This window comes from Erpetoichthys calabaricus, chromosome 4, assembly GCF_900747795.2.
Source record: "Erpetoichthys calabaricus chromosome 4, fErpCal1.3, whole genome shotgun sequence".
NCBI classification, from domain to species: Eukaryota; Metazoa; Chordata; class Cladistia; order Polypteriformes; family Polypteridae; genus Erpetoichthys; species Erpetoichthys calabaricus.
Genome location: NC_041397.2, coordinates 48,168,509 through 48,184,826, shown reverse-complemented (window position 1 = coordinate 48,184,826; position 16,318 = coordinate 48,168,509). Strand labels below are relative to the sequence as shown.

Sequence of the window (16,318 nt, the reverse complement as noted above, 5' to 3'; positions counted from 1 at the left end):
TTAGTAGTACAGTACATTTAGTTAAATGTGGCCTACCCCATTCTATGAAGACTGTAGTGTTTGTTCCTTTTTAATTGTACTTGCATTTCAATTAATCTAATTACATTTTTAGGAGTAAAATCTTGTTGATCTAATGCTTTTATTTATGTGTGACTTGCATAGATTCTGCAAAATGTGTTTGGTTGAAATATGTTCCAGTATTAAGATTTAAAGACTGTGATTATTAATAGTGATTTAGGCAATGCCTTGGGACTCTTTCATTTATACTACTTATTTATTTGTAGTGTGTGTGTGTGTGTGTGTGTGTGTGTGTGTGTGCGTGCGCGCGCGCGCATATGTGTACATATGTATGGGTGGCACAGTGGAGGCGCTTTTGCCTTGCAACACAGTGACCAGGATTCATGTCCCATGTCCACCCTGCATGGAGTTTGATTGTTCTCCTGAATTCCTTCTGGGTTTCCTCTACGTGCCCCAGTTTCCTGACACACTCCAAAAACATGCAGGTTAGGTGGATTGGCAGCGTTAAATTGACCCTTGTGTTTATGTGTGTGTATCTGTATCTGTATGTTCATCCTATGATAGGCTGGCACCATGTCCAAAGGCAGGAACAATCCCTGGACATAGGTTCCAGATTCCTTGCAACCCTGTTCAGGGATGGATGTATGAATTTTAACTTTATTTATTTCTTTATTTCTTTATTTTGCAGTTGTAAATCTTTCCTTGTACATCTTGTAAAGCACTTTGAGCTACGCTTTTTGCATGAAGATGTGCTATATAAATAAGTGTTGTTTTTGTTGCATACGCCGTTTGTCTAACCAATGCCATTAAAATGCACACTGCACTGTAACAGAGCTACCTGAACCCTGTAGACATCCAACATTGGACCTGCAGATGTCTTTTTAGCATGCAGCACAATTGTAATATGTACATTGAGAACCGTGTGGAGCATGACCTATCTGACCAAATGATATTTTTCAGCTTGTTTTCTTTGCACTTTTGGTTCAGTGTACAGTACTGTCAATATTTTGGCTTTTTATCCACAGTTGCTCCTAGTAGATGAGACCTTACCTTTTAACCTCAATGCAAACATCACTTTAATGATCATGTCTCAGGAAACACTCCCAGTGTGCCCCAAAAATCAGCCCTCTGTTGAAGTCATTTAGACTGTTATGCCAAGGTTGCCAATGTAATGCACAATTAGCCCTTGTCAGCTTTTTTTATACATTAAGTTTGATGGGATGCTAATTGTTCGATTGTTTCAATGTCCAAAGCTTAGTTTTATGTTTAGCATCTTTTCAAGTGTTTGATTTTTTAAAATTTTATTACAGCAGTTGCCACTATGTGTACATGTTTCATGAAACAAACAAACCCTAGATTATGGTGATTCTGTAGGTGCTCATCCTGGGTATGATATTATTCTGCATTCAGCCCTACAAGCAGGTCCTCCAATTTACAGGGAAAACTTGGGGGTTGGTGGCAGGATTGGCACTCCATCCACTGTAAAAAAAAAAAAAAAAAAAAAAAAAAAAAAAAGCGCCTCACTCTGTTCCAGTGTGGTGCTGAGGTGTCACCCAATTCAGGTAGTGTGTTGCTGCACCCACCATACATCGAACCATCAGAGCATGCTCCCGACCCCTCGCTGTAGTTACAAATGAGCACATAAAACCTCCGTTTTTTTTTCCATTTGAATTTCAGTTTTCATCTAGTATCTTCAATTTTTTGCTTACAAGCCAAGCAAACTAATTTTGGCATGGATGAATTCATAGCAGCCATCACTAAAAGTGAGAAATATTACTGCACCCTACTGACTTTGTGTCCACTTTAAGTCATTTTGTGCTGCTATATGTATGTGTCGTCGAATGTAACTGGCAGTATATTTAGGTAAGCAGCTCAATCAGCAGCTGCCTGTAATTCCCAGTATCCTAAGTGTGCGTCCCATGTTTCTCATCTTAGAGAGCATAGCTTTTGGGAGGGGAGTAGGACACTTTTAAGTCCCCGTCATACTACATGACTTTTTCAGGTACAGATAATCTTACTGTCTGGGTTGAGGGCATTTGTGGCAGACTTCATTGAACGTCAATCACCTGTGACTCTCCCCAGCAAAATCAAAGGTTTAATTTTGTTTTAAGTTATAGTGGTGGGTGTGTTTATGTGCGGGGAGCTGATAACAATTAAGTCCTTACCTGGAAATACAATGTATTTAATGTGATCCTGGGAGAAAACAGGAAAGCAGGTCATTTGGACCATTCAGAGATTGGATAAGGTCTTGGAGTGACACTTTTAGCGATCCCTTGACAATCATGGAATGTTTCTACTGAAGGATCACTCGTCAGTTTGTGCTTGGTTTTTGTGCCCTCATTATACATTTTCCAACTCTGCGAGGTACTGTGTCATTATTAAAAACAGTAGGGTGTTTAGGCATACTTTCACCATGCTGTACATAGCTGTGGTTCATCTTGAATTAAATTTTGTATTTTGTGATGTACTATAATATTAATTTGTTATCATTTCATTAATAAGTTTAAAGCATTTTCCTATCAAATAAGTAATGAAGCATTATGCCTTTTTGCCAATAATTCTATTAATGGATATTTTCAGTGCAAGTTGTCACTTGGCATACAAAATTAGGTTCGCAACATCAGCAAGAATAGAGCTTGTTCATAACTCAAGGGCTGACTGCGTATGTAAATTGTAATGAATATGTTCCACAAGACATTGTCTAAGCAGCTCCAGTCAATTTAGCATGTCTTGATCAGTTTTGCAAGTTTTTTTTTGGCATTGAATGTCTGCATTAATGTGACAACATGTGAGAAAGTGGCGCTAACCTGCCTCATCATGTCATCTGTCCCCCTTGGTGGTTGTATGTTTCTGCATGGGGTTTTCTCCCATATTCTGTTAGACTTTTCCCTAATTTCCTCCTCTATATTGCTCCTGTGTGAGTGGACACTGTGATATAACTTGCTCCCTGTCTAGGATTTCAGATAGATAGATAGATACTTTATTAATCCCAAGGGGAAATTCACATACTCCAGCAGCACCATACTGATACAAAAAACAATATTAAATTAAAGATTGATAATAATGCAGGTAAAAACAGACAATAACTTTATATAATGTTAATGTTTACCCCCCGGGTGGAATTGAAGAGTCGCATAGTTTGGGGGAGGAACGATCTTCTCAGTCTGTCAGTGGAGCAGGACAGTGACAGCAGTCTGTTGCTGAAGCTGCTCTTCTGTCTAGAGATGACACTGTTCAGTGGATGCAGTGGATTCTCCATGATTGGGCACTGAGCAGGCTCCTGTCATCGCTCTGCCATGGACTGCAAACTGTCCAGCTCCATGCCAACAATAGAGCCTTGCCTTCCTCACCAGTTTGTCCAGGCGTGAGGCGTCTTTACATTTACATTTACATCATTTAGCAGACGCTCTTATCCAGAGCGACTTACAACAGTGTTTGTTAGTTTTTTTCGCATACCCCTTGGGGTCAGAGCGCAGGGTCAGCCATTGTACAGCGCCCCCTGGAGCAATTACAGGTTAAGGGCCTTGCTCAAGGGCCCAGCAGAGTAGGATCTCTTTTGGCACTGACGGGGATTCGAACCGGCAACCTTCGGGATACCAGCGCAGATCCTTAGCCTCAGAGCCACCACTCCGCTCCGTCTTTCCTCTTAATGCTGCCTCCCCAGCACACCACCGCGTAGAAGAGGGCGCTCGCCACAACCGTCTGATAGAACATCTGCAGCATCTTATTGCAGATGTTGAAGGATGCCAGCCTTCTAAGGAAGTATAAGCGGCTCTGTCCTTTCTTACACAGAGCATCAGTATTGGCAGTCCAGTCTAATTTATCATCCAGCTGCACTCCCAGGTATTTATAGGTCTGCACCATCTGCACACAGTCACCTCTGATAATCACGGGGTCCATGAGGGGTCTGGGCCTCCTAAAATCCACCACCAGCTCCTTGGTTTTGCTGGTGTTCAGGTGTAGGTGATTTGAGTCGCACCATTTAACAAACTCATTGATTAGGTCCCTATACTCCTCCTCCTGCCCACTACTGATGCAGCCCACGATAGCAGTGTCATCAGCGAACTTTTGCACATGGCAGGACTCCCAAGTTGATTTGGAAGTCCGATGTATATAGGCTGAACAGGACCGGAGAAAGTACAGTCCCCTGTGGCGCTCATGTGTTGCTGACCACAATGTCAGACGTGCAGTTCCCAAGATGCACATACTGAGGTCTGTCTTTAAGATAGTCCACGATCCATGCCACCAGGTATGAATCTACTCCCATCTCTGTCAGCTTGTTCCTAAGGAGCAGAGGTTGGATTGTGTTAAAGGCATTAGAGAAGTCTAGAAACATAATTCTTACAGCACCACTGCCTCTGTCCAAGTGGGAGAGGGATCGGTGTAGCATGTAGATGATGGCATCCTCCGCTCCCACCTTCTCCTGATATGCAAACTGCAGAGGGTCGAGGGCGTGTTGAACCTGTGGCCTTGGGTGGTAAAGCAGCAGCCTCTCCATGGTCTTCATCACATGTGACGTCAGAGCAACAGGCCGGAAGTCATTCAGCTCACTATGACGTGATACCTTTGGGACTGGGGTGATACAAGATGTTTTCCAAAGCCTCGGGACTCTCCCCTGTTCCAGGCTCAGGTTGAAGATGCGCTGTAGAGGACCCCCCAGCTCCGATGCACAGACCTTCAGCAGTCGTGGCGATACTCCATCTGGACCCGCTGCTTTGCTGGCACGAAGTCTCCTCAGCTCTCTGCTCACTTGCGCTGTTGTAATTATGGGTGGGGATGTCTCTCCTATGCTAGTATCAGCAGAAGGATGTGTGGAGGGTGCAGTACTCCGAGGTGAGAGTGAGAGTGGGTTAGGGTGATCAAACCTGTTAAAGAAGTTGTTCATTTGGTTTGCTCTCTTCACGTCTCTCTCGATGGTGGTACTCCGCTTCGAGCTGCAGCCAGTGATGATCTTCATCCCATCCCACACTTCCTTCATGCTGTTATTCTGCAACTTCTGCTCCAGCTTTCTCCTGTACTGCTCCTTCGCCGCCCTGAGCTGGACTTGGAGTTCCTTCTGCACGCGCTTCGTCTTGCCTTTCTACTTGATGTCTACACCCTTGTCCTTGAATTTGATTAAGAGGTTTTGAGAATGTATGCTAAACTATTCCCTTTGAATTAGCATAAAACAGTTAGTGACAAATCTGTTTTTTCCTTTCGCCATTAGCTTCCTCAACACATACGAATGCTTATTCCATGTATTGCTCAATCAATCAACTTCTTGTTCTCTATATGTCAGTCACTTGCATTTATTGGGGGGAAAAATCTTAGCCAGATACTCAACAGACCCTTGATTTAACTGTGTGTTGCTTCGGGGCCTTCTTGCATGTACAGCTCAATTTCAGTAGCATTAAGACCTAGGGCTTGCCCTAGCCATTTTCTGTTTCTGCATTTTTTGGTTTGAGTTTTAATGGTACAAGAATTATTTTCACCTCGGTCACAAATTCTGTTCAGATTCTGTCACAAAGTTCAAATCCCACTGCCAGCACCGTGTGACCATTAGCCTGTCTCTTCAGCTGCCTCCTGTATCACAACTGTTGTAAGTTACCTTGGATAAGGCATCCACCAAATAATACTAATAATGAACTTGGCCCCTCAAGTAACTGGTTCTATATTTATTTGCACTTTTTGCAAACTGTCATTGATTTCAGGTTGATTAGTTTGATGTCACAGTATACTTTTCTACTGTAGGATACTGCATTAATGTTGATTTTTTTTTTTACATTAAATAATTGCAGAATTCAGTGTTTCACTGTTGTTGCTTAAATTACATTCTGTGTAGCAAAAATGCTTTGCAAATCGTTACATTAACAAGTCCTTTAGTTTTTCAGATCTCCGTTAATGCACTGGTTAAAGTTAACTTCTCGATTTATGATTTTATTAAAAGCATGGTTGACCACTTTTTATGAAATAGTTACTTAACCAGTGAACACAACATATTAGTTATAAATATCTTTGAATGCTGGAAAAGTTTATATATAAAAAAAAAAAAAAAAAAAGTTCCCAGTTACAAAAAAAAAAAAAAATTCCAGTTAACAGAACAGTACCTTCTAAATATATGAATTTGATCACACTTTTTTTTTAGACTGATTGCTGTTTCCACAAGGCAGTGTTAAGCTTTGAAAACCTTGATACTATTGTGTATGTTAGTTATTTCTAGGTCAAGTGTCAACAAACTAAATTGATAAAATGCAATTGTGCAGCAATATATGTTACAAGCTGTTTTGTGTTCCTTATATCTAAAATCTGACATGTGGTTCATGTGTGTATTAGACACTTACATGTGCCTAATTTTCATGCTTATTTTGTTTTCCCACACTTAGCAAACTTTAGTTCATGAAATAATAACTTGTGTTTTATGCATGAGATTCTTATGTGTTTTGCATTATATCAATTATTCACTTTTGTAATACTTTTCCTATATTAAAATTTGTCAGACATTGGCCTGGCCACATCTCGGTCAAGACGGGAGAAGAAGGAAAAAACTGGTCGAAAGTCTGCTCTTGACTTGCTGAAGAAAGCCAAAGCTGGGGAAAAGATCAAATATGAGGTAAATTGTACATTATAAGAACCGATTCCAGACTGTAGGTGTATTAAATCATTTGTAGCAACTGATGCAAATATTTCACAAACCTTTGATGAGGAGATGTTGTTATTAATTAGGTATTCTATGCCAAATGGAACTGCTTATGTTACAGGTTATGATAATTATAAGCAGTGTTAACTAGTATACTGGATCTCATATGGTAAATGTATGTCTGTTAGCATAGCCTGTCTTGATTAGTAATGTGTAATATTTATCTGTTAAGTTTTTATTTTATCATCAGCTCTGCTTTAGGTCAAGTGTTTTTAAGACATGCATGTTTTACAAGCTCTAAACTGTGATATTAAATGTTTTTATTAAAAAACTAAAGCCTACATTTTCAAGTTATCACATTTTTGTACTTAGTCACCATCAACCTTATAATAATTTAAAATGTAACTTACTTAAATGACCTTTTTTATTTTGCCTTTATTATGGATATGCTGAATATCAGATTGTGTAAAACAAAAGTAACAGTTTTCAATTTTACAATATCTCTGTTAATTATATGATGCTCCATACTGATTTTTGTTTGAAAGAAATGTAGTTCATCTTTCAGACACTTCTGAGAGTCAGATAATCCTTACAATGCCGTAAATCAACTGATTTTAGGGCATTGCCCACTGATTACCTATGCTGATGCTGTGCATTAATTAGGATAAGCTTTCATCCCCATTACCATGAGAGTGCTTTCACGTTGCTTATGTTTTCAGGTGGAAGATTTTAGCAGTGTTTATGAGGAAGTGGATGAGGAACAGTATTCAAGGCTAGTCCGTGAGAGACAGGATGACGACTGGATCATTGATGATGGTAAATGATTTTATTTTTAAATTAAATTTGCTTGACAAATAATGTGATTACATTGCTGATTGGTATATTGAAATGTCATTTTTGTTGCATTTTTTTTCCCCTCTTTCTTGGGTTATAATTTCATGACAAAAGAATAATATATATAATATTTATTAATATATTAGACATTAATATTTAACTTAAATCTAGTCCTGGGTGAACATAAAGTAACCTCAAAATTTTATTTTTTTTATGTCTTGTAATACTATTGCAGTAGGACGTAGGCCTCAACTTTGACTTTATTATTCCAACTTACAAAATTTCATCCACTTTGTCTTTTCCGATGTTTATTTGCTGCTGTTTTGAGATTATTGTCCTGTTGCATTATTCACTGTTGATTCAGGTTTGAATGTTGACTACACAGTGTTCCGGCTAAAAACGTGATATAATGAAGTGCTGGTAGACCCCAAGTCTTGAGGCATCCCAGCAGACTCGATTAGTCAATCCTAACTACCATTTGTGAGAGTTTAAATGAAGTTCTCCTAGTCAAAGGCAGTGATTTCTTTCTTTAAGTTTTGCATAATGGCTTAAAGACTTATTTTTTTAATTGCTCTATCCAGGGAGCTACCATTTAAAATGTTTTGTGTTTTCATTTAGAGTTTTAGAAACTTTAGACATCCATAGTGTGTTTTTTTTTTTTTTTTTTCCCCTTTCTTTCTCATGACGGCTGTTGCTGTTATTTCCTGGTTTTATGAAACCAAGAAGTCTGACATTGATCTTGTTCATTGTTTTTAATGATTTTTGAGACGTTGAAAGCTCTGTTCAAGTTCATTTCAAGGCAATTAAATATATATTTTTTGGCTTCTTTTGGGAATGCCTAAATATTTACATTTGTTGCTTTGAGCTCTTATGAAACACCATAATTGCAGATCAGCAGACTTTTTGGCAGAATGTTGGAATAGTCGTTGGCAAGTATGCTTCACAGTTGTTAAACCATGAGTTCATACTTCAAGAGGAAACATCTTTATGTTGTGTATGTACAGTATATACTCCCTGTTTCAAACAAGTCTTGGAGTTGTTTAAAAGCACAGGTCTGGTGCCCACTCTTCTGTTTTTTTTTTTTTTTTTTTAAACAGTATTTTAACATTGTGTTGAGCAGTCTAACAAAATGTAATCTTTTCCTCTTTGGATTATAAGGCTCCCAGTATATGTGGTGTCACTTCCTGTAGGTGGGAGCAGCAGTTTGGCCATACTTTACTACACCAAGTACCACAGCATGATATTGAGGAAAGTCAGTTACAATTTGTAATTATTATCACGCTTGTATGGATGTAAACAAACAGTTACGATATTAACAGCTCAAATCAGGGTGCTATAGACTAAAGTAGTGTCTTCAGCCAGGATTTAAATGCCGAGACTAATGTGGCATATCTTACACAAGCAAGCAGAGCATTTCACAGTTATGGGGCCTTGTAGCTTAAGTTTAATCACCCATTATTGTTTTTTCAAACCTTGGACTCTATAGTAGAGATGTATATATTATAATCTATTGATAAATTCAGGTAAGTAAGTAGGGCCGAAACAGTTCAAAGTGCTATATGTAGGAAGAACCTTAACAGGAAGTTGGTATTAAGACTTAAGATCAGGATTTATGTGGTTGTGCTTCCTACTTCTAGTAATTATTTGTGCAGCATTTTGCTTTAACTGAAACCCACAAAGGTAGAGGTGTTACCCACTTGTGAATAACTCTTTGTTAATGTCCATTTTCTTTTTCAATACTTTTCACTCTCCCAGGCATCATTATGGTAAGGCCCATTCTTTTCGTATCATCTGACATCACCTCTTATTGCCTCTTCTTTGGCCTTGCTTTTGATGTCAATCTTTCCACTTCATATTGTGCTCCTATCACCCAGTCATCCTCTGACTTTTGCTCCAAAACACCTTTAGTTTTCTTTCTTTCTTTCTTTCTTTCTTTCTTTCTTTCTTTCTTTCTTTCTTTCTTTCTTTCTTTCTTTCTTTCTTTCTTTCTTTCTTTCTTTCTCTCTCTCTCTCTCTCTCTCTCTCTCTCTTCCTCTGTGACACTCCACACATCCTCCTGATCATTCTCATTGTAATTCTTTCTAACTTTTCTTCATGGTCTGCCATATCTCACTCCCATACCATATACTGCTCGTCACACAGCTTCTTATAAACATGACCCTTCAATGCCAGATATTCTCCTTTTGATGTCAGAATGTGGAACTAAGGTGAGGTTTAGATGCATATAATCGAAACATTGGGAATACATCTCAATCTCACACTCCCTTCTGTATCCACAACTCTATCTACACTGAACATGTCACTGAAGTAGAAGTTCTCTACTTTTACCAAAATGACTCCATTGCTGATATCTGAATTTATAGCCACTATTGTCTGCACCACTCCCACATGCTTTCAACAAACAAAGGCCACAGTTACTGCCTGCGGGTTACTTTTCATAACTCTATCTTTTATGCACTTCCAACAAAATGTACATTGGATTGCGTTCTTCCATTACATGCTGCACAGCCATGGACCCACTTCATAGAAGCCACCTGCCATTTTTTTCTAAAAAAAATCACCTAGGTCTTTCCTGCATTTACCTTGAGGCCTTTAACTTCCAAACTAGATTTTCATTTCAGTATCTTCTACTTCACTTTTTCCATCATCATGAGATCGTTAGCATTGTGCAATACTTCAATGTCTTTCTCACTAGTTTTCATGGAACCATGTCCGATATCTCCAGATATACAAGATTTCTAAATGCATAATGCAGCTTCTTTTTATTTTCACTCAACAACAAAGATCTCATCTCCTCTTCCCTTCCCATGCAATTTTATTTCCCCTTTGGGTCTTCTTGGAGCTCTCCAAAAATCGACCCACATTCCAATAGATCAACTTTACTTTTCTATACTGAAATTTACACACAATCATGTTGCACAAGTGTATCAATCGTTCAATTCTAGAATGTTCATCCTGTATATTTTCCTAATTCATCAACTTGTTCATATACTTCCAAGTATTCTTAATGTCATTACTATGTATAACAATTATCCCTTCAGCCTGTTTCAATTTACACTTAATATATCCTTTCTTTTGCTCTCTGATCTTGAAAACATGTCTGTTTCCTTCCATATTCTGAGTCTCACTTGTAAACTCTTGACTTTTAGCTTCTTGCACCCTCCCAACTGCTTTTTTGGCATTTTTCTTTGCTTTCTTACATATCACCCTGTCACCTTATGGCTTTGTTTTCTGTTGCTGTTTATAGCATCTTCCCTTTTTCCTCAATTTCCATCTGTACCTTGGCATTCCACCGCCACGTTTCTTTGTGTTACAGTGGTCCTTTATCCATCTGCCACCTTTTGTTGTTTTCATCCGGACATTCTTTACTGCTTCCTACTTGCAATTTTCTCCTGAGGATTATGAAATCTTATTTGCCCTTGCTACCCATGTTTGGACAAATTTACTTTTCACTCTCTCTTCCTCCTTCATCCTCGGGACATACTTCCTTAGTTTTCTTCATGTCTCTGCTGACTAAAAGATTTGTACAACTTAGCAAAGATGTTATACACTGCTTGCCCCGATCAACTGTCCTTATCAGCAGATAGTCTGTCATGCTTCTTACATCATCAGATTTATATGTCACAAAGTTGTTTTTGCCTATCATTAGCCTGACACTATTATTCTGTCTATACCTCCACCAGTTGTGTCGGGGGAAAAATAGGCAGGCAAAGTATCCCAAGTTCAGCATTGCCATCACTTCTTCCCTGCCAGACAAGCTTGTATCTTTCCATCATTCTTACTATGCATTCTGCCTACCTTTAACCTTTTCATCTTGTTATGTGAATGCAACACATCTGCTCTCATCCTGTTTACTTTGCCTGTTTTATTTTTTTTTCTCCCCCTCCCCTTAATACTTACATGCGTAAATGAAGCTACATGTAAGTCACACCCACGGTATGACCCTGAACTCTATATACTGTACCAGTTAGAAAAATGACAAATGCTTGAACAGCGTGGGTATCTAGAATTGTTTATTACAATTGGAGAATGAATGTGAAACCTCCATTCATTTTTTGGGGCTTGTTAGGACACTATTTAAAAGTGTAAGAGGAGATTAAAAGGCAAGACTTATCAAATTAAACAATTACACCTCATTTGATTTGTGACGCTATTTTGCTCTCAAAGCATGTACAAATCTGTTTTCTAAATTTCACAATGGGATAAAAGGGGCAGTAACTTGACTCTGTCTGTCTGTGTGTGTGTGTGTGTTTTTTTTTTTTTTTATAAATATAAATTGTGTATGATTTCTGCACTCACATGATATTTTCATGGGCGCAAACAAAATCATTTCCAGATGTGACATCTGCTGCTTTTCTTTTTGACATATGTGGAGGTGGCACTGTATCATTACCACAGGGAGACATTTTTTCTCAATTGTTTTTATGGCTTTCTAAGTAATTTATCTACTAGCAGTTACATGTAAGTGCAGTACCAACTTTCTCGGTACTACTGATTCTGGAAAAAAAGCTAGTACCATTGTGTTTTTAGAACTTTAGTACCGAAAAATAATTTTTTGTGACATCCTCACTTCATGTATACTTCACTTTCATATCTCCTGCCATCAAACACTGCCCTACCAACCATCGTAAATCAGCTTTCCCATGTTTATGGTTTGTTCAAGTCACTTGATTTTCTGTTTGACATAGGTAGATGAGGTGTCCTTGTGGTGTTTATGAGCTGCTCTGTAACTTGCATCATTGGGTTGTCGTCATCGGGGTATTGGAGCAGATCTTTGCAATTCTGGGTTGCCTTCTTGACTTCCATTAGTCACCTTTTATGGCATACAAGGGGAGCGGAGATCTTCTACTTATCCTGGATAGCCCTGGTTAACATCGGTAATTCTATTTGTACTTTAGTTGTGCCAGAACTAAGTGCATGAAAAAATTGTGTCCTCTGTATTTTGAAAATGTTTATAAGCTTTTTTTTTTTTTTTTTTTTTTTTTTTTTTTTTTTAAAGAGAGCCTTAAACATTGTTGTAATGTTTGTTGTTAAAGATGGGGTGCTGTCATAGATACTTCATGAATTGAGTGCTAATTCAGTAACGCTTAGATTTAGAGCTGCTAGGTTAAATTGACAGGTCCGTGTTCGTGTAATGCTCACCAAACAGTATTTCTGTCTTTTCTGTTCTTTGATCCAGGTAATCACTCATCCAAGGTACTTACCTACTCATTCACTTTAACTGGTTGTCAATTTAGCAAAATTAATCCACAGAAATTCATCTTAGGCTAATTGGTAATTTTTAAATTATCCTTCAAGTGACTTTTAAATGTCTCCAGATAAAAGGATACAGGCACAGTGTACCTCTTCATTAACTATTGTCCTGTTCATTTCCTGTTATGTGCCAAATCATTTGTGTTTATAAATTGAATGGCTAAATTCAGTCTGTTCATCAAATACCCATAACTTCTAAAGACCATTGGTTCTTTAACCAGCTGTTTAGGTGTGTTTTTATAAGCTGAATAAATATTTACTTACTTACCGAACTTAATTTAGCGAGAAAAACATGTTTGCACATGGATATATTTATAAAAGAATATATACAGTATGTTAATAGAAGTCAAAAGATAACTTGGATACATTGGCATTTGTACTGAAATAAAATATCAAAGTTTAGTAGGGGGGTTAACATATTTTATTAGAAAAGGTGTTTATGTGTAAAAGTAGTAGACTTTGTTACTGTAACATGCTTCACATTATGTATTTGTCCCCATATGTACATTTTTAAGAACATCTACTTTTAATATAGATTATAACTGTATTAATTGTCTTTACTGTTGTGTGTGAAGGTATCTAAATATACTGAATGTTAAATTCCCTCTGCATTTTAAAATTATTTGTCATGAGATGAAAGCATCTTTAAACATTTTTTTTTTGTTGTTTAAATGTAAGATGGAACTGGCTATGTAGAAGATGGTAGAGAGATCTTTGATGAAGAACTTAATGAAGATGCATTAGACACCAATTCAAAAGGTGTGTTACCTTTTTTTTATCTCTCTTATGTCAAGTGATTGTAGATTAAAATTACTTTAAACCATTTAATTATGAAGTACTTAGTTCTTACATTATTAAAATATAAAATTGCACCTCCTAGTAACTTGGCAGGCAGTAAATGTTGTTGTGGTTCATTTTAAATCCAAGGGATGCATCCTCCAGTTTAGCCTTACCTTCTCTCTTTTTATTTAATTTTTTTTTAATAAACTGCTCTATTAAAATGACCTTGACATTGTTGTTACTCCTGCTATTAAAACATCCATTGTTATACTTGTAGAGGGCTGTATTTAATTGTTTCTATATATATTAGGCAGCAAGTGAAAAACCAGTTTTGTACAAGTGTAAGAATGTAGGTAACTTTGAGAAGGGCCAGATTGTGATGGCTAGATCAGAGCTTATCCAAAATAGCAGTTTTTGTAGGATATTCTAGGCATGCAATGGTTAGTACCTACCTAGAGTGGTCTAAGGAAGGACAACCGGCAGCAGGATGCACTATAGGAAGAAGGCATGTAGGTGAAGGCAGTGTGGTGCTCTGGGCAATGTTCTGCTGGGAAACTTTGGATCCTGCCATTCATATGAATATTACTTTGACATTTACAACCTTCCTAAATAGGGGTGGACAAATTGGTTTTTGGTAGCCCAGCTCAGGGTTTGTACACTTAAGTACATTTTTAATCCCGGACTTTTTTATGACCTTTTTCAATTACTGACCAGCACAAAACTTCTCCAGGACTATTTTACACTGGTTCACATATGAATTCAAATATGGGGCCTATTTTAAATTGCCGACTGCTTACAAAAACTTGACATTGAAGCTCCTACTGTTTACCTAGAGTAATAGTCCAATTATGCACCAATATTGTGCCAGTATTTTGGTGTGTGCAAGCAGTAAAAACAAATAATCATGTATTAAAAAAAAAAAAAAGCATGTGTTCGAGTGCTGTTTACAAATGAAACACTTTAAAGTGAATGTAAAAATACTGGAACTTTACTGTGTTGGGCTTATTGTGACCAGATACCTATTAGGCAAATAATCATAAAAAAATAATTTTGGCATATTTTACAGTAGGTTGTGAATTGTTGCGGATGCAAAGTTTGAGGTATACCTTAGGAAGAGCGCCCACACACTGTGTACTACTTTGTATGATCTCTCTATCAGGAAACATTTCCTGAAAAAAGCCATGTATACACATTTCTTGTATAAATACTGCTTGTCCATCACCTTTAACACCCAGAAGAGGATTTCAAGCATTCACTTGTGTCAAGCAGTCACATATGAAGACAAAAATTGCAATATTGAGAGCTCTAGGCAAGCTAGTAATACTTCTACTCTATCACTACTGCCTGCTAATCCACTGGCATTTGAACAGCTTGCTGGTGTGGTGGTCAAATGTAACGATAGCCACGCAAAAGGTCCACAAAAAATACTTAGTAGAATTATTGGCTTCCTTGCTCCTCTGCAGTTCAAAATGTTTACTTCCTTTCATATGGCTTTTCAAAGTGGAGTCACCCATATTCCCAATGTTGGAGTTTTTAATAAAATAATAGTGCCCAACCGTATGCTTATTTGATTTGTTTTGTTCAATCCAGTATTTGTAGTTTGCATTCTACAATCACTTCAAGTGAAATGCCCACTTGCGTGGTATTTTGATTGTTCCTGATATCTATTTACCAGTTAACGCTAAAGGCTGGTTTATACTTCACACTCAGAATGCGTACATGCATGCATCATGGCTGCCACATGTTCCCAGTGTTCATTTGATGCGACCTCTGAGCAAATTCTCAATTTAATTTTTTTTTTTTTTTTTTTTTTTTTTTTTGCACCTTTGCAGCAGCATCACAATGTATTTGAGCTACTGAGGAAAAAATTAGGGACACAGTGAAGAAAAAAAAGTGATTAAAGTGGAAAATTTGTTTATTTTGTAATTAAAGTAGAACGTTGTAAACATCATCTTAAAACCGACCCAGTTGTTAATCACTATGTTCTTCTGGGGCTTCCTCCTGCACTGACAGTAGTGACTGTGAACTTGTAGTTGCCTCGGTGGTGCTGCGAACCTGTGTTTGCCTTGGCAACAGACAAATGCGTCAATTGCGTTTTTGGTGTGCAGCACTGCTGGGGAGTGTCCGTAAAAAGAGCTCAAAAATCTCACAATATATAATATCATTGCACTGACATAGTTCCAATCTTGAGGTACAAGCACACACTGGCCATGCAAGGAGCATTGGACTGTTGGAGGAGTGACTTTTTTTGTTTCTGATTAAATCTGTGCAGATACTTTACACTTTTTTTCTTCCGCCAAGAACATAAACACCTTATGAATAGTAATACATCTTTCATTATTCTTTCCCAGGATCTAATTCTGATTACTACTGATTTGTCCACCCAGATTGTTTCACACCTCTTACACTCCCTGATGACATTTTTTCACCAGGATAATGTGCCCTGCCGCACTGCAGAAATTGTTCAGGAATGTTTTGATGAACATGACAAAGATTTCAAGGTGTTGATTTGGCTTCCAAAATTCTCAGATGTCAATGTGATCGAGCATCTGAGGAATGTGCTAGAAAAACAAGTCCAAACTATGGATGCCCACCTTGAACGTTACTGGATACAAATGATCTGTTGCTAAAGTCTTGCTGCCAAATACCACACGACACCTTCAGAGGTCTTCTAGCATCCATGCCTCAATGGGTCAAAGCTTTTTTGGTGGGTGGTTTTAATGTTGTGGTTGATTGGTTTGATTGGTTTATATATAATGGCATGTATCAATTATATCTGCCTCCTGCTAACTACACTATGGCTAGACGTCCACTGAA

The 16,318-nt window shown here is 37.8% G+C and overlaps 1 protein-coding gene across 2 annotated transcripts in view; it reads left to right on the top strand.

The window, feature by feature from the left end:
• Nucleotides 1-16,318, top strand: part of pola1 (polymerase (DNA directed), alpha 1) — a 452,854-nt gene that overhangs the window by 1,228 nt on the left and 435,308 nt on the right. For both annotated transcript variants that reach the window (XM_028799416.2, XM_028799415.2), the window contains exons 2-4: nt 6,495-6,607; nt 7,354-7,450; nt 13,400-13,480. In XM_028799416.2, the coding sequence (XP_028655249.1) occupies nt 6,495-6,607; nt 7,354-7,450; nt 13,400-13,480 (291 nt within the window). The remainder of the gene's footprint in view (nt 1-6,494; nt 6,608-7,353; nt 7,451-13,399; nt 13,481-16,318) is intronic.